This window comes from Poeciliopsis prolifica, unplaced genomic scaffold (genome assembly GCF_027474105.1).
Source record: "Poeciliopsis prolifica strain line A6 unplaced genomic scaffold, Auburn_PproV2 SCAFFOLD039, whole genome shotgun sequence".
NCBI lineage: Eukaryota > Metazoa > Chordata > Actinopteri > Cyprinodontiformes > Poeciliidae > Poeciliopsis > Poeciliopsis prolifica.
In genome coordinates this window covers 3,694,117-3,714,299 of record NW_026562414.1, presented here as the reverse complement: position 1 = coordinate 3,714,299, position 20,183 = coordinate 3,694,117, and the positions used below count along the sequence as shown (strand labels likewise).

The 20,183-nt window shown below is 39.0% G+C and overlaps 1 protein-coding gene across 1 annotated transcript in view; it reads left to right on the top strand.

Annotated features, from left to right (window-relative positions):
* The window catches only part of LOC129375380 (nesprin-2-like), a 110,245-nt gene that overhangs the window by 27,942 nt on the left and 62,120 nt on the right, over positions 1-20,183 (top strand). Inside the window, exons 41-64 of the mRNA XM_055054413.1 lie at positions 736-1,051; positions 1,683-1,847; positions 1,931-2,200; positions 2,302-2,429; positions 3,187-3,319; positions 4,389-4,535; positions 5,549-6,880; positions 8,250-8,420; positions 9,879-10,034; positions 10,878-11,116; positions 11,699-13,715; positions 14,518-14,852; positions 14,921-15,065; positions 15,740-15,940; positions 16,034-16,272; positions 16,356-16,506; positions 17,053-17,196; positions 17,284-17,415; positions 17,573-17,755; positions 17,838-17,966; positions 18,690-18,875; positions 18,953-19,075; positions 19,173-19,352; positions 19,982-20,077. Coding sequence (XP_054910388.1) covers positions 736-1,051; positions 1,683-1,847; positions 1,931-2,200; positions 2,302-2,429; positions 3,187-3,319; positions 4,389-4,535; positions 5,549-6,880; positions 8,250-8,420; positions 9,879-10,034; positions 10,878-11,116; positions 11,699-13,715; positions 14,518-14,852; positions 14,921-15,065; positions 15,740-15,940; positions 16,034-16,272; positions 16,356-16,506; positions 17,053-17,196; positions 17,284-17,415; positions 17,573-17,755; positions 17,838-17,966; positions 18,690-18,875; positions 18,953-19,075; positions 19,173-19,352; positions 19,982-20,077 — 7,318 coding nt within the window. The remainder of the gene's footprint in view (positions 1-735; positions 1,052-1,682; positions 1,848-1,930; positions 2,201-2,301; positions 2,430-3,186; positions 3,320-4,388; positions 4,536-5,548; positions 6,881-8,249; positions 8,421-9,878; positions 10,035-10,877; positions 11,117-11,698; positions 13,716-14,517; positions 14,853-14,920; positions 15,066-15,739; positions 15,941-16,033; positions 16,273-16,355; positions 16,507-17,052; positions 17,197-17,283; positions 17,416-17,572; positions 17,756-17,837; positions 17,967-18,689; positions 18,876-18,952; positions 19,076-19,172; positions 19,353-19,981; positions 20,078-20,183) is intronic.

Below are 20,183 nucleotides of genomic sequence, written 5' to 3'. Positions count from 1 at the left end.
CAACATGTCAACACTGGATTATTTTTCCTTCCTGTGTTTAACATACATGGCATCATATTAGCATAATTTGCAATTAGGATACATCTGGTTATGGCTGTTTATTTGAACTTTTTAGTGGCAATCCAAAATGAAATTTGGATTTTTAACAGTAGAGTAATATAAAAATTCCCTAATATTTTAATTAAATGAGAGTAACATCTGCTGATAAGCACTAAATTTGCATTAAAATGTTAAGTTTGATACAGCAGGAAGAAATTAACCTATTATTGTTGTAACAGCTATAATAAAATAATATAGAAGTAATTTTTCCAAATGTAGTTTGTATTCTTCAAGTGCCTCATATCCATTGATCAATTTGGAATTATGAAAATAAATTTGCTTACTGGAAACACAGCAATAAAAAAACAAAAAACTCATTTTGGTATAAAAATGTTGTTCTAGGTCGAGTAAGGAAATTAGCGTATTTTAGCATGTGAACAAACTTATTTATTTAAAATGGAAGCATAGCAGTTTGCAAAATTGTTACTTTTTCCGTTTATTGACAAACTATTGTGCACATTTGTAATGTAAATTCAGCTTCTGTTATTTAAAATAGATATACATTTATTTTATTACGGTAGCTTGGTGCTCTTGGGGTCCCCCTGGTGGTGTGGTGGTCCATTGAACTCGCATCGCATTGAGGCAATTCTGACTTTCTTTGCTGGTCTATCTATTTTTTTTGCGATGTTCTTTCAGGGCACTGGAAGATGATTTGGAGCTCTCCTCTGCCTACCTGACCAGCAGGCAGGAGGCTTCCTGCAGAGTGGAAGAGCTGCAGCACCAGGCGCAGCAGCTTCCATCTTTATTCCCCTGGCCGGGCTCAGCCGAGCGAGAGCAGGCCTGCCTTCTCGCCCGGCAGCTGCGGGCTGAATCTGAATCACTGAAATTAACCTTAATCAGCCTGGATGAGAAAAGGATGGAGCTGGCAGAGAAAACCAGGAACGCCATCTGGAAAGATCCCTCCTGGGATGAGTTAGAAACCCGTTGGTCGGCACTTATGGCAGAAGTGAAGGTAAAAGGAATTTCACAGTGACTGCCAGTTGAGTTCATGTTAAATGCATTAGATTGATAAATCTCTAATTTGATTTGTAACTTTTTTTCTGTAAAACCTTAAAAATGCAAAGACAAAGGACCACATATCCAAAATCAAACAATTAAAAAGCTAAATGAATAATACACTAATTAATAAAATAAAATGAATTAAAGTCGTGGTCTTTAACTTGGGGATTGTGAACCCTACACTGCAAAAACACAAACTCTTACTGAGTATTTTTGACCTAGTTTCAAGTAGCCCACGAACTCGCTCCTTGCAACAACCTGTTGCGTAACTGGCGCAGCAGCAGTTCATATTTCTGCCACTGTTATTTATAACGTCTTGAAAATAAAAAAAACAACAACATGGAGAGAAAACTGGATGAAACAGGAAATCTTACATATTTTCCGTTTTGTTTTCATTTTTACGTACTCTGTCTGATGATGTAACTTTTAAATAATAAATGATTTGTTGTGTTTCCTTCTTACAAAATTCTTGGTAGTAATTTCCTGGAAGGCCAGTTTTTAAAATATGCTGAAGTAGTGTAACTCTTGCCTGAGTGCAGGCCTCCCTGAGTTTGAGTTGCTTGGTCTGCCTGAAATGTCCGCAGGGTTTGTGCGCCCACCTGCAGAAAGGTTTGAGTAATGAGGAGCAGTTCGGCCGGCTGCTGCAGGCCTGCCACCATCACTTGACAACCCTTCAACAGAGGATGACGGCTTGTCAGACCCGAGCAGAAAGCTCCGGTGGGCTGACCTCTGATGCAGCAGCTCTGGAGGTAAAACCCTTTAAGGAAGCTGACTCTGCATATTCTATTTCCACCTCTATCATGCTTTCTCTTTTTCTCCATCTGCTTCCCAGGCTTTGCTGAAACAAGCAGCAGAAATTGAAAAGGAGCTTTTAGTGCTCAGGGATTCCCTCGCAGCCAGCTGCACAGCAGAAGCCCAAGCCAGCCTTTCAGAGCAAATCAGTAACCTCCACGACCACAAGAGGGCGATAGAGCGAGCAATCCCTCTGCAGGAAGAAGCCTCCCTTTTACAGGCAGATGTAAGAGATCTCGCCAAAAATGTGGAGGAGCTGTCTGTGCTGCCAGACGTCTTCCAGCTGACGCAGCAGTGGCGTTCAATACAGGTAACATTAAAGAATACTGCAAAGTGTCACTACATCCCCAATAAACACATGTCAAAAACTGCATGCATGCTTTCAATAAAATAAACATTTGTGCTTCTCAGGGGTGGGATAAAAAACTGACACAGCTGGAGATCAGAGCTAATGGCCTGCAGAGGACAAGGGAAACACAGGAAGTGCTTCCTGCAGAAGGCATTTTTACTGTCAGTGCTGTTCGGAAGGAGCTGCTGAGGTACTTTGTCTCAGATTATGACAGCAGATAAAGGCAGATGTGACTGACAGCAAGCAGCGAATGGCTGATTTAGCAGGAAAAATGGGGAAAACAATGTTCTTCTTGTTTTATCATGTATTTCTTCAAATAAATGTATTCATTTAAAATATATTAATATATTGGTAAATTCAAATAAATTGTTGAATTTGTGAAAATTCAATAAAATAATTTATAAAACCGACCTGAAAATTTTATAGCTTTGTCAGTGGAGTATTAAGGTCACACTAAGAATATAAAATAATAAAATTATGAGATTAAAATAATAAAATTATGAGAATAAATTATAAAATTATGAGAAAAAATAAAACAATTATGAGAATAAATTATAAAATTATGAGATTACGGTCATAAAATTATGAGACTACGGTAATAAAATTATTAGATAAAGTAATAAAATTATGGGAATAAATTATAAAATTAGGAGATTAAAGTAATAAAATTATGAGAATAAATTATAAAATTGTGAGATTAAAATCATAAAATTATTCTCACATGACTTCATTCTCATTATATAATGATTGTTATTTTAATTTTTTATGCTTTACTTGTAAGGCCCTCATTCTACTAGAGAGTCACACAGCTCATGGATATGGAAATTTCCATTACAGAAAGAAGAGAAAAGCCGTTTTAATTTCCATAAAAATTCACTTCCCATTAATTTTTAAGAACATTTTGAGTAAAAAACTGAATTCTCTCCTTTTTTGTGCCCTAAATCCAGCCTGAGGTCAGTTTTTAACCAGAAAAAGGAAGAATGTGTGGAAGTAACAGGTGAAGTAGTGAGAGGCGTCATCAGAGATCTGCAGCTGTGGATCCAAGCAGCAAAAGTTCAGAGGTCGTCATCATCCAGTCAGGTAATTCAGGCAAAACGTTTCCATTAATGTTTCCCCTTAAGCATGAGATTTAGATTCAGCCCCAAAACTTAAGAAAACATAATCCTAAAGTGACATATTACTGCTACATTGTCTCCAACATTTATTTATTGTTTTGTTTTGATACTTAAGTAAAGATTTATGTCAACTTTATAACATAATACAGCAACCAATGAAACAAGCAATAAATGTTACAACATTTTTAAAAAATCATCAAGCAAATTCACATTAACTTGTTTGCTTATATTTTGAGTGAATCATGTATTATTATAGAGATTTTTTAATTGATATCAGATTTTATAATGAAGCTGCAATATTAGAAATATCTGAAAATGTAAAGTTTTTGATCATTCAGAGTTGTTTCATGCAAACTTGAGTTTGCAAAGTCCTTTTTTTTTTGCCAAAAATGTTCAAATAAACATGCACATAAATTTTTTCATTTGAATTTAAAATGAATGTGAATAAAATTTTTAGATTTTAGTTTACATGCCTGAATCAATACTTACTGATTCAGAGTAGTTTCATGCAAACTTGAGTTTGCAGTCAGTTTTTTTTTTTTTTTTGCCAAAATTGTTGAAATTTAAACTTTTTCTTCAAAACATGTAAATTAAAGTTGTGACTCAGCTCTTTGTGCTTTTGTAAATCAGAGCAGCTTCAGCCTCCAGTGCGTTTTTTGGCTGCACTTTGTGTTAATAACATAAAAATGACCTTTTCCTTTGTGCCTTTCAGACCAAACAGAACATATTTTTCTCAAGTTTTTTTTTCTTATTATTATTCATTTATTCATTGAACTTTAAAATGCCACGGATGGATCCATCCTCTAAATTATAATACAAGCGTTAGACCTTTCTCCTCCGTGTTAAAAATAAAACAGGTCATATCTCAATCAGCTTCAATCAGTTGTTTCAAAGTCCTTCTTTTGGGAATAATGTTAAAATTTAAACTTTTTCTGCAAAACATGTACGTAATTTGTACATAAATCGTGATGTATTTATAACAATAAAGAAACAAATATAAATGTAATTAAAGCTGTTTTTTTGCTCTCTCGCAGGCGGTTCTGGATGAAGGTTTACAGCTTCAAAACAAACTTTGCGACGTTCTTTCCCAGCAGAACATTCTGGTAAATTGTCTGGGTGAAGAAATGACGAAAACTCTGGTGGAAAACGCTTCAGAGGTTTTGATGGAAAGTCGAGGCCTGGTGAGAATATTCTTAAATTAAGAAGAATTAAGTTACAAGTGTCAAACTTATGGCCCGGGGGCCGAATACGGCTCACATGAGCTTTTTATGGGCCTTGTGTGCCTAAATGTCATTTCATCAATCAAACCAAAGCTTTTTGAATTACATCAGTCAGTCCCTCCACTACAGATCCATGCAAAATCAACAAATTGTTTCACGCTAATGTATAATTGTGACTTTATTGCAAAATTTCCACAAAAATATTACTAACTCCCACCTGCGGGGGGCAGTATTTCCTATATCGACTGCACCGCTTTACTTGATGTCTGTGATTGATACGGCGAGTGAAAGGTATTTTATAAGGACATATAAAGCAAAATTTCTTACAAATATTTAAACAGTTCTGGAAAAAAATAAGAAACCACTTACAATGATCAGTTTCTCTGATTTTACTCTTTATGGGTAAATAATAAAATCAACAAAAATATAGATTAAATAAACATATATATAAGAGCAAATAAAATTTGGCAAATTTGTACTAAAAATAATTTTTTTTGTCTAAATATATTTTTATGCAGCTCTGGGAAAAATTGGAGATCCTGACCCTTAAAATGATCAGTTTTTCTGATTTTACTTTTTTAGGTTTATGTTTGAGTAAAATGAACATTATTTTATTCTATGACATGTCTCCGAAATTACAAGAAAAAAATTTGTATTTATTTGCAGAAAATGAGAAATGGTCAAGGTAAGGAAAAAGATGCAGAGCTTTTAGAGCTCAAATAATGCAAAGAAAACAAGTTTATATTCATTTAAAACAATACTAATGGAACAATCAGGAGGTTTTATATATTTATTGACAAGTATTGATATATTAGTGATTTTGATTGCAAACAACATCTCAGAATCAATCATGAAATCCTGGAGGGAGTGATTAATGTGAAAACAATTAAAATTTTATTTAATTTAAGGACGAACATCTCAAATCCACACAGTCCTACTTACTAATATTTTTCGTCCTTTGGGGTTTTTGACAGGTTAGTCAAATGCAAACAGAAAAGCCAAACGGAGGTGATGAAGGCTGTTTAAGGAAAGAAGAAAAAACCGCAGAGTTTTGTGATCCCAACTCAGACGGACGCCAAGATGACCGGGAAACGTTACTCATCCCAACCAAACTGCTCACTTTTCAATCAGGAGTATTGAAGGATGAAACTGATGCCACTAAACCGGATCAAGAAAACATCCCTGTTATTTGTACAGCAGCTTCTTTAGACAATATTCCAACCCTGCGTTCAGAAAGTCCAGATGTTTTTGGGTCAAATGAGCCGAAAACATCTGATTCAGGAGAAATTAGCCATCGGATTGCTGTTGAGTCAATGGACGTGATAGTTACTGAGACAACGATAAACCGTGAAGAAGCCTTCGTTTTAGAACCGTCTTATTCAGACAAAATCAACAAAATCAAATTACCGATTGTCTTATCCCCGGAGGAACCGACTGAAGCAACCATTCCTGAGATTAACGACCAGTCCGATCCTCTGCCGATCCATTCAGAGAGTCCTGGTGCCTCAAAAGAACATTCTGATGTCTCAAACAAAGTATGTACGGTTGAACCGGAAACGGAAAATGAAGAAACGGAAAAAGAGCCGATTGAAATCACAGAAAAAGCAGCTAGATTTTCCACAGATTCAGCCCAGTCAGACTCGAACCAAACACCCTTAAAAACCTGCATGAAAGCTGCAAAACCAGAGACTTTCCATGCAGGTGCAAGAGAACAAGATGAGCATAATGGGCAAGTCGGGGAAAGCCAAGATAAAGTGTTCACTGTAGTTTTGGAGCTGCAGTCGTTTGACATACAGCAAAGCGGATATGTAGGAGATCTGCACTGTGAAACAAGTTCAAACGCAGGATTTGAGACGAAACCAAGACTCAACCCACAATTAGATGGAAAACCTGCAGAGCAAAAAGGTTCAAGCAGGCAGTCAGAAAACAAAGAGACTCAACCAACCCAGGCAGTAAAACACAATGAAGGTCTGACTCTATCTAAATCTGACTCCAAATGTGAGTTTGGCGTTGAAACAGGTGAAAAATCCCCAGTCAGCACATCTTGGGTGACTGCCTGTCAGCCGTTGGGAGAAACTGTGCCTCCTGCAGAGGATTCGCTGCCAAATCGAGATGAAACCGAAACAGAAACACAAACTGACGCAGCTGACAAACAACTGACAGCCAGCGGCAGGTCAATGAGCAGAGGTGGAGCAGGTGAGGAGGCGGCACGAGGAGGAGCCGACGACTCCGAATGTACAGAACGCCCTGCAACACCCACAGGACAAGATGGAGCGCTGAAAGAAATGCTGTTGCCACTGGGAAAGGTGAGCTGTTGGGTTTATTTGTTGGCACATTTTCAAAGTTTTTTCACTTCCTTTCTTTTTTAAGGAAGAATAAATGGATAAAAACAACATGAATACCTGGATAAACAATGACTAAGACTTTCTGTTCACTACGTTATCAATCAACCCATCAATCAAATGTTATTTTTGTATAGCACATTTCAGCAGCAAAGCATTTCAAAGTGCTTTATATGATAATAAACACAAAAACACAACAGAATCGACAATTAAAACTTGACATTAAGTCAAGAGCCATTGTTAAATTCGTAATTGATCACGTTTCAAATCCAACTCTAAACATCTGGGTTTTTAGTCGAGATTTAAAGGAAGTCAGTGTTTCAGCTGTTTCACAGTTTTCTGGAAGTTTGTTCTGGATTTGTGGCGCATAGAAGCTGCTTGCATCTGAGTGGTGTTTGAGAACTGAACCCGACTTGGATCGGTCGTTCGCTCAGAATCCTAAATGTGAAGGTTAAGACTCTTCTGACAAATACATTGATCTTTTCCTCATGGATAACTCCCTGCAGATTAAGACAACAACCTGTTCTCAATTCTTTAGATTTTTTTTTATAAAGTAAGGTTGACATTTGCAAATATGTCTTGAAGTCAAGTGTGAGACACTGAGAAATAAAAATGACATTTTAAAGCTGTAATTTCATGCTAAACTATTCGCCGCTCTTACAAGAACAGATTTGTGTTTCTTTTTTTTCTTACCTTATCATTTTTTATCGTTTGAATGCCTCCCGTCTGGCAAAGTTAACTTTAAAGCTTTCACCTCCTTTCACTTCTTATGGTTGTGTCTGGATGCCTGAAATATTTCTTCAGGAATTTGTCAATAAGAATATTTGTCTTTACACCATCGTTCGTTATCTTGGTTAGCATCTGGTTCCTGTTTACACTGTTAACTGTTTGGCTTTTTTGCACTTTTTACAGACAGCCAACATGCACAGGTGCAGAAGAGCATGAAACAGGGCTTTTTGCGTTTCACATTTTGAATTGAGCAGCAAATCATTTTGCGTATTTCCATTCTTTCCTCTGATGTTTAGCAAGGCGACTCCCTTCTTTTGTAACCTGCTGAGGTTTCTGGTTTCAGTCCAGTTTGGCTACTCTGTAAAGAAAACAGAGTCTGCGTTGTTTTATGTGAGCAGACGGGGAATCCTTCACCCCCAGGCCTTCCCTCTCTTCACCTCTCTCTCATTCTTCTGTTAACTGCACCGACTGGCTGAGCCACTGACAAACTGATATTTGCACCGGCGGAGGCGGGAAAAACAGAACAGGAAGCACTGTTGTTATCTGTGGACAAACATGGGGAAAGGCTGAAACGTGACGCCACTCCCGGCTTCTTTCTGTGCAGCTTCAGAGCCAAAAAGTCATGGAGTCGGAGCGGATCCCGCCGGGCTCGGCGTGCGGCCCCGGCGCTGAAGTGTTGACAGGTGGATCAGCAGGAAGCCACAACTACAGCTCCGTCTTGCAGGACGGTTTATCAGACATTCAGGCCTCGGTGGAGCAAAGCCACATTTTACAGGTGAGTTTTAACTGCTTCTAATGCAGCAGCTGAACAAAAATCTGTTCTAAACTAAGTCACAAATATTATCTCTCATGTTCATTTAATACATAATCTGGCAGTTTTGTTGCAAAATTAAACACTTTATGAAACAAGTTCAAGTCTCTGTTTCGAAATGAATGCATGTCAGAGTGACTGATGTTTGTGTATTCCCACGATGCTGCCGAACAGGAAGGATTTATGAGAGTCGTTTCCTCTGGAGTCTTTAGTATAATTACATAGATCAAGATAAAATATTTGGTATCAACATTCATAATGATTCTTGAAGTGTACATCACATAAACTTTGTGCTTCTTTTGCGAAAAACTTCCAACACAAATTACTTCCTAACTGACGTGGAAAACATTTTATAAATAAAAATCTCAAAAGTGTGGTGTGAATTTTTATTCATCTGCACTTACACTGCAAAAACACAAAATCTTACCAACTATTTTTGGTTTTGTTTCGAGTGCAAATATCTTTGTACACTTGAAAAGAGACAGACAGACTTAAAAGTAACGTTTCAACATTGTTTTAAGTAAATAATTCCTGAGGAGAAATATTGAGGAGAAAGCACTAGTTCTCACTTATAACATGAGAAAGTGTCTTTTTATAATCTGCTAATGAAAAATGAACTTTTTCAGCAATGTTAAGGAATTATTTACTTAAAACAAGTTCCTGTATTTAGCTAAAAAGTTACTTGTAAGTTAGTTTTGTCTCATTTCAAGTTTATTTTAAGATATTTGCAGTAGAAAGTCGACCAAGATATTTGGCAAGATTGTATATTTTTGCAGTGCACAGCTGCAGTTTTTGGTTTATGCTACGTTTAGTCAAATGAGATGGGAATCACATTTTTAAGTGATTTGTGGCGTAAACCTTGACTCAGTCATGCATTATTAGACTTTGAGTTGTTTCAGATGATTTATGAAACTTTATTCCATGAGAAGTTCAAGAGTTGCTTCATAAACTTTGCCATAATTTTATATTTGACCTGTCGGCTGTGTTTCTCGGTCTCCATTTATTCACTACTGTTGTCTAACAAACCTCTGAGGCATTCACACAACAACCGGGAATAAATTACACACAGTATTACAACATGCACTCTGTAATTATGTGGCTTCCAACGGCAAATTTCTTCACTGAGTTTTCTTTATGAGGCCTGGAGGTTGAATCCTAATGCAGACTTTTTGTTTTTTACTTTAAACTGTAAAATAAAATGTGAAAACCAGGAAAAATAGTTGAATTTTTTATGCTACTATTTTTGGGATTGTAACATAAAATCCAAACATAACACTTAAAAATTTCTAGCTGCATTTCTTTGTCATGAGATCATATTAACAGCACTACTTTCTCTGTTGACTTTGTTGCTCTAAGGTTATCAGAAGGTCTGAAAATGGATTTTATGTGCACTTTGAGGTTCATTTTTTCTTTTCTTCTTAGAAAATGCCCCATCTGGACCTGAGTTGGTCCCTGACGTCTTCGCCTGGTGATGCAGACATTCGATTAGCACGAACAGTTCAGCGGGTTCTTGCTTGCCGTTATCAGCCTGCAAGCCTCAACGTTACAGCTATGGCTAAACAGCAGGAGGAAGCGCAGGTATGAGAAGCACTTATTCCATCACATTTTACATTAGTTTCCTTTGTCAAAACATTTTTGTTTCCTGAAAGAAAAATGTTTAAGAACTAATTTTTCTCTAAATTGATGGGTTTAAATGACTCCACTTCACCCTTACTTGATGTCAAGTGATTAATGAGGTGATGAACAAAAAAATCACATAAGCGCAAATGTTATGAAAAATTCCTTAGAATTGATTTTGATTGCAAAAAAACCCAAAAACAATCATAAAATCCTGGATGGACCGACCAGCGTGAAAAGATGTTTAGTATTATTTAATTTTAAGGAGCACTTATTGAATGCTGGAACAAACGACTGTTAACATTTTAACAGCCGATATTAAAGAAAAATAAAACGGAGCAAAACTCTGTTTAGCCTTCCTGTTATCTGCTGAAAGTCTGGCTCTCTCTCACTATTATAAATCCGAGTCATAAAACTGAAAGTCGATGAAACTGAAAATCGTCAACAGCTGATTTCTTTGTGAATCTTTCTACGGTTTTGTGATTCTAGTCATCAGGGCTTACGGTCAATAAGCTGCACACAGCAACTATAATTTACTGGTTTTAATTTGTACTTGTGTGGAGAAAATTGTAAAAATAACAGTTTAGTTATTTGATGGGATTCATCAGTACATTCTGGCAGATCATTCTGATTTTTGATTTGGCCCAAAATGAAAGTGACACCCCTGATCTAATTCATTAAAATGTTTATGTCTGCAACATGTAATGTTGAAAAGCTGATGCTTTTCTTACTGAAGCACTTTTGTTTAAGCTTTTTCCAAACTGATCTTGAGCTTTTCTTCCCCTTTCATTGTGCTTCTTTTAGGAGTACAGGCGATGCGTGCAGGAGCAAGTGGCTTCCATTAAAAGCAACGTGACGACGGTTTCAGACCCAAAGGCCTCAGGAAGAGCGGAGGGAGACTGGAGCTCAGCCCTGCTGGACGCCTCGGCCACCGTTCAGGTCAAAGCAGCTCAGCTGGATCTGGTCAAGCAGTACCACCTGCAGAAGAACAACACCAGAGCTTTCCTGGAGGTTGTAGCAGCAGAGAAAGAAAAGATGAGCTTGTAAGCAACCTCTTATGCTCATGTTTCTTACACTTTAATTTGCAGTTATGCTGCAAAGTTGATGTATTTGTTGTCTGGAAAATGAGCCTTTTCAAAAACTTAAGTCACACTGCAACATTACTTGGCAACCCAAGTGGAGCTCCAGTATGTTTGTTCAGCTGGTTTTAATGCTGTACAATGGCTGCTGGAAAAAACAAGTGTTTTGTTGTTGACTTACTATTGAGAAAACACTTCCTGCATTTTTGTTGGTTGTGCAGGAGGCTCCACTTATGCTTCTCAAAGATGTAGGGTTGTATAATTGCACATCTGTATGAAGCCATTTTCATGTGTGTAAACGTTAATTGGGGTTGTGGCCAACAGCAGCTTGTTTGGATTTAAAGTGACAGATCGCTAAAAGAACTCATTCTGAAAGTAACTCAAATCGGCAGAACCTGAGCAGAATAAAATCTCAATTAGTGTAATGAGCATTTTATAAATTTTTTCAAGGGAGCCTAATAGGTCACCTTTAACTTATTTTATCATGTCTTTTATAATTCATGTGTTAATCTAGTATCATTCTGTGTTGGTCTTTACTTTTTTTAGAAGTGTTTTGGGAAGCAGTTCCCTTCAAGAGGAAAAACTGAACGCATTGCTGCAGACCATGGAGCGGAAGAAGTCAATGCTGGAAGATTTGCTCTGCCTGAGCAGCCAGCTGTCAGCCCACCTGAGTGATGCGGAGAGTTCAGGTGTCCTCGTTGCTCAGCTTGGTGACATTCAGGAGGAATGGAGGCTTCTTAAAGCAAGCATCAAAAGAGCGCATCTCCAGGCATCAAATTCTGCATCTCAGTTAAAACTCGTTTTAAAAGAAGCTGCTGAGCTTAAAGCCAAACTTGAAGTTCTTTTAAAATCTGAAACTGACAACATAAGTTGTTTAGACTTAACTTGTCTGAGCACAGAGCTGAAAATGTGCAACCAGCTTCTCCTGCATTTACAGTCCCAGGCCGGCGCCCTCATCTGCTTTTCTCTGGGTCAGAAAGAAAAAGCTGTGATTGAAGAAAAGATTCAGGACCTGAAATCTTTGCTCTGTGTCACTAAGCAGAAGCTCGACTCTTTGCCAGAAATTTGTGGAAGTGGATCCAAAAGTAAAATCAACAAGCAACTGCAGGACTTGATCAATTTGACAAAACAAGCAGAAAATCATGTCTTTACTGGGAAAGCGTTGTCCGTTTTTCCTGAGCAGGCTCGTCTTCAGATTGATGAAATGAGGAAATCTCACATGGAAACTTTATCCAGACGAAGCGAGATACAAATGCAGGTTGGAGAGCTAAAGAGTAAAGCTACTGAAATAGAAAATCAGGAGTTAATAAAGGCTGTAGAGCTGCATGAAACTGTTGCTGACAGGTTGGGTCGTGTTCTTGAAGACATGAAAAAAGGTCTTGTTGAAAGAGAGAAGGTTATGTGCGAGTTTGGTAGGTTGGATGTCTGGGTAGAAGAAACGTACATTAAAAGAGAAACCCGCATCAACGTTGCGAATGTTTCAAAAGCTGACCTCGGTAAATTGGAAATGGAGCTAAAAAGTCATCAATTAGCAGCAGTGGAGCTGGAGACCCAACTCAAATTAGTGGACGCACTTTCAGAAAGTTGCACAAAATTAGCCGTTGAGCTGAGTCCTGCAGAGAGCCGCTACCTCTGCAACAGGCTTTCAGGCCTTTGGGCAGAATTAGACGGACTGCTAGCTCATGAGAAAGCTACCTGCTGGGAGTTAGAGGAGCTAATTCATGAGAGAACATCTTCCAATGAGGCGTTAGCTACCATTCAGGCTAACTTGGATCAAACATCTGCTGATCTGGAGAAGCAGAAGTTCCCTTTGACCAAAGAGATGCTGTTAGTTATTACTCAGTTGGAGCACAAGCTAATGGAGCATCAGTGGGAAGTTCAAGAGCTGCAGCATTGCCAGGAGGACCAGAGAAACTCTGTGCTCTGCTCTATTGGTGAACTGCAAGACCAGTGCAAAGCTCTCAGAAAAAACACTGTGGAGCAAGAGAAATATGTTCACCTCAGAGGACAAATGGAGGAATCCATGGAAATCGCCAAAACTCAACTCCAGGAGGCTAAAAACCAATCGGTGAGCGCGGCCGAGAGGTTCAGGTTGAGTCAAACGCTGCTGGTCGAACTGGCGATGATCAACACCCTTTGCCAAGAGACGGCGGATCAGCTGGAGGCGATCGCCAGTGAGTTAGAGCCGTCCGAGCTTAACGCAGAGAAGAAGAGGCTTCATGACATGATGGAAAAGCTGATCTGCTGGGAGCAATCTGCCACCAATCACATCAAAAATCTGGAGGCCGAGCTTTTACCAGGTCTCCAGTTCAAGTTTGAGCTTCCGGCATTGATGGATCTGTTGCAGAGAGCTAACAGGCAACTGGAAGGAACCAAAGAAGTCAAACCAGATGAGAAAGCAACAGATGATGCAGTGATTCAGTGTTGGGTCATCAGGAGAAATGTAGAGTCTGGGATGAGAGTGTTGGAAGGTCTGGCACAGAGAGACAAGATTAGGCTGGAAAACTACAGTGAGCTGTATTCTCTCAGAGACGCAGTGATGCAACAGTCCCACTCATGGATGGTAAGGCAGTCAATACCTTAATGCTGCAGGCAAAACAAATATGTTTTTTACTTATAAAACTGTCACCGTGTCATGACAGATAATCTGTGAAAAGATCAATCTGCTCCACCTCTTTCCTATTGCCATCTGAAAAAATGCACCAAAAACCACCAATCAGAGCCAGAAGGTGGGTCTTAGCGCTGTCAATCAACATCATGTACTGTGGAGAATTGATCCATTCTCCATGCTAAGTTCTTGATTTATGAAGAAGAATCACTGAGTTAAATTTATAAATTCAATTTATTAATACCAAAGTACAGCTGGTCCATTTGTCTTACTACCTTTAGGAGTTAGCAGGACCAAATGGCATCAAACAAAAGTTTTCCATTCTCCTTGTTAGCCTCTATCTAAGCTACGCCTTAAAGAGGGCGTTCCCTAGTATGTCAGTGTTTAATAACATGTCATTTCCTTTAGCTTTAGCTTAGCAACTAGCTAAAAGAGATAGAAGAAAAACAGAATTATTTATTCTGAACAGTACTAACTGTTAAAGCTGCTAATGAAGGCGAAACAACCTACTGTTAATGGAAAACCGTTTATCTGCTAAGCTAACTAGCTTAAGTATTAACTGCACAAGATATGCTAGTTAGCAAAGTGATTGACAACACTAAACCCCGCCTCCAGGAGCTGATTGGTTGTTTCTAGTAAGCACCGGGAAAAGACAGAGGAGCTCAATCTTTTCACAGAAACGGTCACGACATAGTGACAGTTTAAACCAATATGGAAGACTGGAAGATTTGTTTTACGTTCTGAATGTGTCCAACAGGTCAGTCTGTCTCAGGCCAGGGAATCCCTTAAAGATTACCAGTGGGCTGCTCAGGAAGCAATAAACTTCCTCCATAATGCTGAGGCGACCTTCCTGTCCGCTCCCGGAGGTTTTTTGGATTGCACCCAGGAGCAGAGACAAACCCAACAGGCTTTGGAAGCTCTTGAAAACGGCTTTCAAGCTCATATAAGCCATCTGATGGAGCGAGTGCCGCAGGAAGGCTGTCTCTCACGTCCGGAGACCGAGCTCCTTCACATCAACGTCCTCAGCCAGTTGTTAGTTGGAAGAGCTGTGCTGGAAGCTCAGGCAAAACTCAGAGTGGAGCAGTTGCAGAGGTGCTACATGTCTAAATGTCTGAGATGTTTTTATACACAAGTTTTGTTTACGCTTCCTGTTCTTACAGGTGTGAAATAAGACAGAGAACCCATAGAAAGTGGCACGAAGACATCAAACAGGAAGTGTTGCATTTTGAAGCCAAGCTTTCAGAATGTGCATCAGAGAAAGTCACATCATTTGATGAGTGTATCGATCAGCAGAAGAGCGTGAAGGTAGGTCAGATCTGCTAGAACCTTGAAATAGACTCGCTTCAATTGGGAACCAAAACGGAAACGTTTGTTACATTTTCAGTTAGTGTGGTTCGCTTTCACACTGCACTGTCAAACCAACCAAAGCTTTCGAAAAAACCTGTTCTCCTCCTCACCTGCGGGGGTGCTGTACAGAGGGAAGACGTGAACGCAACTTTCTTCTTCGCAAAATGTAAACAAAAATGGAGTAGCGTCAGATTTTAGTCATAAGTCATTTTTTCTGTCAGGCTAAAATTGCAGGTTTGTTTTCGTTGTATTTACCCAGAATGCCCTACGCTACAGTTCGCTTCCTGATAGTTATCCCTCTATTTCAAGTCTTTTTAATTCTCATTTTGTACTTAATTTTACTATGCATTTCAATTTTGTGTCTGTTTTTATGTTAAATTATGTAACAGGACCTGGAGTGTCGAAAGGCACCTGAAAATAAAATGTATTATTATTATTAAGAGGTATTATTGTTTTTTGCTTTTATCTTTGGTAAGATGGTAATTATGGCAATTAGCTTTTGGTTAGTTGCCAATGTGTCGGGTGAAACCATCAACCCGACCCAGCGTTGGGTCGGTCCATATTTGACCCAGCTTCGGGTCACTAATTGGGTTATTTTTGACCCGGCGGTTTTTACTGTGCTCTTTGTGAAGGCTCTGAAGGAAGACCTTCGTAACCTCGCCGGGAAGATGGCTGACCTAAAAGCTGGATGTCCGACGCAGGGTTGTGGCGTCGGGAAGGACGGCGAGCACGGCGCCCTCTGGAGGCGCTGGACGTCATTACGACGACGTTTGGGCCTCCTGTTGGTTCTCACAGAACAGAAGGAAGAGGAATGGAAGGACGTCACGACAAGTGTGAGTGTTATTATTGACAAATACCTTCTGGCAGAAAGTAATGATAATTTATGCTTTATGGTAATTATTGACGTTGAATTCTACTTTCCTTAGATAGAGGAAAGTTGCAACTATTTGTCCGGTCTTCAGGATGAACTTCCAGGCTCTTCCACTATGAGTTTCTCTCAGGAAGAACCTCAGGAGCTTCTGGCCAAAATGGAGCAGCAGCAGCTGGCCTTATCTTCACTGAAGCATCGACTGGAGCACGCTTTGGGCTTATCCTCTTCCCAAGGCTGCGTCCTCCCTGGATCCGCTGGAAAATCCCTGGAGAATATCCAAGACAGCATCTGGAGGTGGGATTTCTTAAATCTGACTTTGTAAAATGATGGAACCAGCTGAAAGGTGAATGTTTTTAAACCATCATTGATCCCCACAGCTTGAAAGAGAGAAGCCTGCTTCTCATGGCTGCAGCGCAGGAAGAGGAGAAAGAGAGAAAAGAAGCTGAGGAAGAAATACGAGACGTTGAGAAAAAAGTGTTTGAGATTTTACCAGAACTGGAAACGAGTTCAAACCCAAGCAAAACGCAGGTAAGCCCATTTTCATGCTTCTTTGATACATGCACATATATCCATTATTGAAAGTTTGTGTTTTTCTGGAAGATAAGTGGAAATTTTGAACAATTCAAAACATTTTCTGAAAGATTATCTTGACCAGTTACATTTACTTGAGTAGAAAATTTACGTTTTACTTAAGTAACTTGAAGAGTCGCTGCTCTTACTTGATTGAATAAAATTTCTGTATTCTGCTTTATTTGAACCAAAAAGTCCTCAGACACAGTCCTGTAGTGTTTGGTTAAAGTTTCATACGCTTTATATTGAAGCGTATGAAACTTTTATTTTACGTAATTTTGGAATGATGTTTATATTTTGGTCTGTAAAATACCATAATTTACACACATTTTTGTATTTTGGTCTGTCTCATTGCATAATTTGTAAACATAAATAATCAATAAAGTTTTTACTGTTTTACTTGAGTAATATGGTTTTTTTTTTTTATTTTTCCTTGAATCCAGTTTTTGCCTTTGCTTGTGACATCCTGTCTCATCTTGTTTTCATGTTTTTCTGCACTGAAAGGAGCTGCAGGAAAACGTTATCTCTCTGAAAACCCAACTGAAACACATCCTGGACACCTGGGGGCGCCGACACGCAGAAATCCCGGCAGATATCCGAAAAAAGATCCAAAATGTGGAACAATCCGTCCAGAAAGCAGAAGAAATGGTGACATCAGTTAACTTCCATCTTTACCAACGCATGAAAAGAATTTTAATCATAACTGTTTCATTTTTTATTTATTTTATTCAACAGCTTTTGGAGACGGACAACCCGATCAGGAAGCTTTCACGCAGAGTCAGGGATCTGGGTTCTGGTCTGGAGAGAGTGAAATCTTTACTGGAGCAGAAAAGTCCGACAATCAGAGAAGCTCAGCGTGTCCTGAAGGTCTTCATTTTGTAATTTGTCTGCTTGATAATTTTATAAAACGTTTTTTCCACATTTTCAAATGACTTTCCCCACTTTTAATCAATGGATTTAACTTCCATGGTGTCTGGAACTAGTTTTAAAAAAATGTGCTACAGATTGTTGTGTTGTTCTCCAGTGTGTGTGGGACGAACTGGACGCCTGGCACAGCAGCCTGATGCTCCTGGAGAGCGAAGTGCAGGACGTCGCGGAGGACCAGCCGGATGAGGCCCAGCTCCTGGTGGACCAGCTCACAGAACCGCTGCAGCTCTACCAGAACGCATCCCGCCTGGCTGAGCACCGAACCGCCTTCCTCAACAAGGTTTCTTTCTTCTCTCATTGCTCACATGTCTAGCACATAAAAACATGCATGCTAATGTTTCTATCGTCCTCTCTGACCTTAGATTCCCGCCTGCCTGCAGGAGTTTGAAGACATTTCTCACCGAGCCGCTTGCTGGTTGGATGAGGCCCAATTATGGCTGGCACTGTGCAAATCAACCAACTCAGCCAATCATGTCATATTCAGGTCAGAGGTCTCTCTCTGGTCTACACATGTCAGCCTTTTTTGACCCGTACAATAAATGTTTCAATTCAGGACAGACAATTTAAACGGCATCAATTATACAAAATTTACTTTTTTCTGTGTTTTTATACGTCCATTTGACGTTTTACTGCTTCTGAAAACAACTGAAGTGTTTAAAAATAAAGACCATGATGTTTTTTTGGTGTCTGGAAAATTAGCAAAAATTGTTAAGTCACATTCGACAGCCACTGCGCTGTTACCTAGCAACCCCAGCCGAGTTCCAGCACATTTCATCTGTTTGTTTGTACAATGGCTGCTGGAACAGACAAGTGTTTTGTTGTGGCCTTACCATCCAGAAACCACTTGCTGCATTCTTGTTGGTCGTGCAGGAGACTCCACTTTTGCTTTTCAAAGATGTAGCGTTGCATAATTGCACATCTGTTTGCAATCATTTTCACATGCGAGTGTAAACGCTGTGTTGGGGGCGTGGCCTGCAGCAGCTTATTTGAACTTGAAGTGACAGAGACCAAAAACAGCTCGAAATAGGCAGAACTGAGTAGATTAAAATCTCAAACTCTAGGAATTTGATTTGACTTTTTGCAGTAAATGTAAAAAATATGTTTAGTACAAACCATAAAGCTATCCCAAAAAATCTGAACTTTAAATCGCTTTGCTCATTTTACCCCAACCGTTCACTAACTGGTTGTGATATTTTTTAAAATTTCTGGAACAGTTGATTCTGGAAGACTCTGACAGGATCAGACACACCCTGCAGGTGTTTAGGTCGGGCCTGGCGGAGATCTCTGCCGTGTGCGACGTCAGCGCTCAGGAAGAGAGGCTGGACCAAAGAGACCAGCAGGTTCTGGAAATGCAGCAGACCATCGTCGAGCCACTCGACCATCTCCAGCAGGCCGCTGCGGTAAAACCCCAAAATAAGAGCCCTTTTTTATGCTAATGCTAGCACCCAACTGACATACTTCTAAATTGAAATTGCAGATAGTGGAGGTGGTTGAAGCTGACATTAGGGCGATGGAGAAAAACGTCTCAAAATTCAGGGACATTTTACACTCGATGGATGATGCAGACGTAACTCAGGCTGAACGTCTTCACAGCTGTGAGGTAAAACACTGACAGTTAAAGAACTTCTTTAACTGATGCATTTTCTGGCGAATATGGACGTTTTAACTCTCGTTTAAACTATGTTTTGCTCCTGAAGGAGATCCAGACCCAGATTCAGTCGATGCAGAAGAGCTTGGAAGACATGGAGAGCTGGAAAGAGGAGGTCCATCTCCCTGAAGGAGCAGAAAACCTGGTGATCTTCTCCAAAGCCAGAACGCTGCTCCAACAGCTGGATGGGCTGGAACAAATCAGCAGAGAGAAAAGCTGTTTGCTGGAGGTACGGCGCGTTTTAAGGCTTATTATGTCAAAATGCTGTCATTTAAACCTTATGCAAGTTCAAAGGTTAAAACATTCAAAAGTGTTACTGTTTTAAACAAGGTGAAGGATCATTATGATTGTTCTGTATGTGATAATAAATTATAAATACATGTAATTATAAAATACATGTAAATTTTATTTCATTTTTATTTTTTTCACATCACACAAACCCAATTTTTATAGCTAAGTTTATTTAAACTTAATGAATTGATAAAGGACAATATTTAAAGTAGATTAGTAAGAAGAGAAAACAAATACAACTTAATAAGTTGTTCTTTGTGTATTTAAATTATTTTGTTATAGTCTTCTGAGTTCAATAACTTTTACATCCTCTTCATATAAATATGGGGCAGATATTACAAGTTTATGCTTCTTTCTGTTCTATTTTAGTTCCTTTAAACTAGTGATACTTATTTATGTTTTGTATTTGAAATATGCCTAATCTTTGATTGTTTGTTTTTGTTGATGACAAGAATGATGTAAAGCAGAAATCTGTGTTTTTATACGTCCATGTTCTTCAAACAACACAACAAGTATAATTGAAACAGGCGTGATAATTTAGTTTTCTTTGCTGTTCTTGACTGACAGAACAAAAAGGAAGAAGAAGAAACTACCGAGAATCTTAATATTATGTCAGATTCATCTGAAGAGATGGAGAACCCTGCACACAGACGCTTTTTCCAGGTAACAATAATAACAATGTTAGGTAAAGAAAAACTTTTGGTCATCTGAGAGTTTTGGTTGCCATACTCTGAAGAGCTTGCAGCATTTAACCACTTTAAAGTTATAT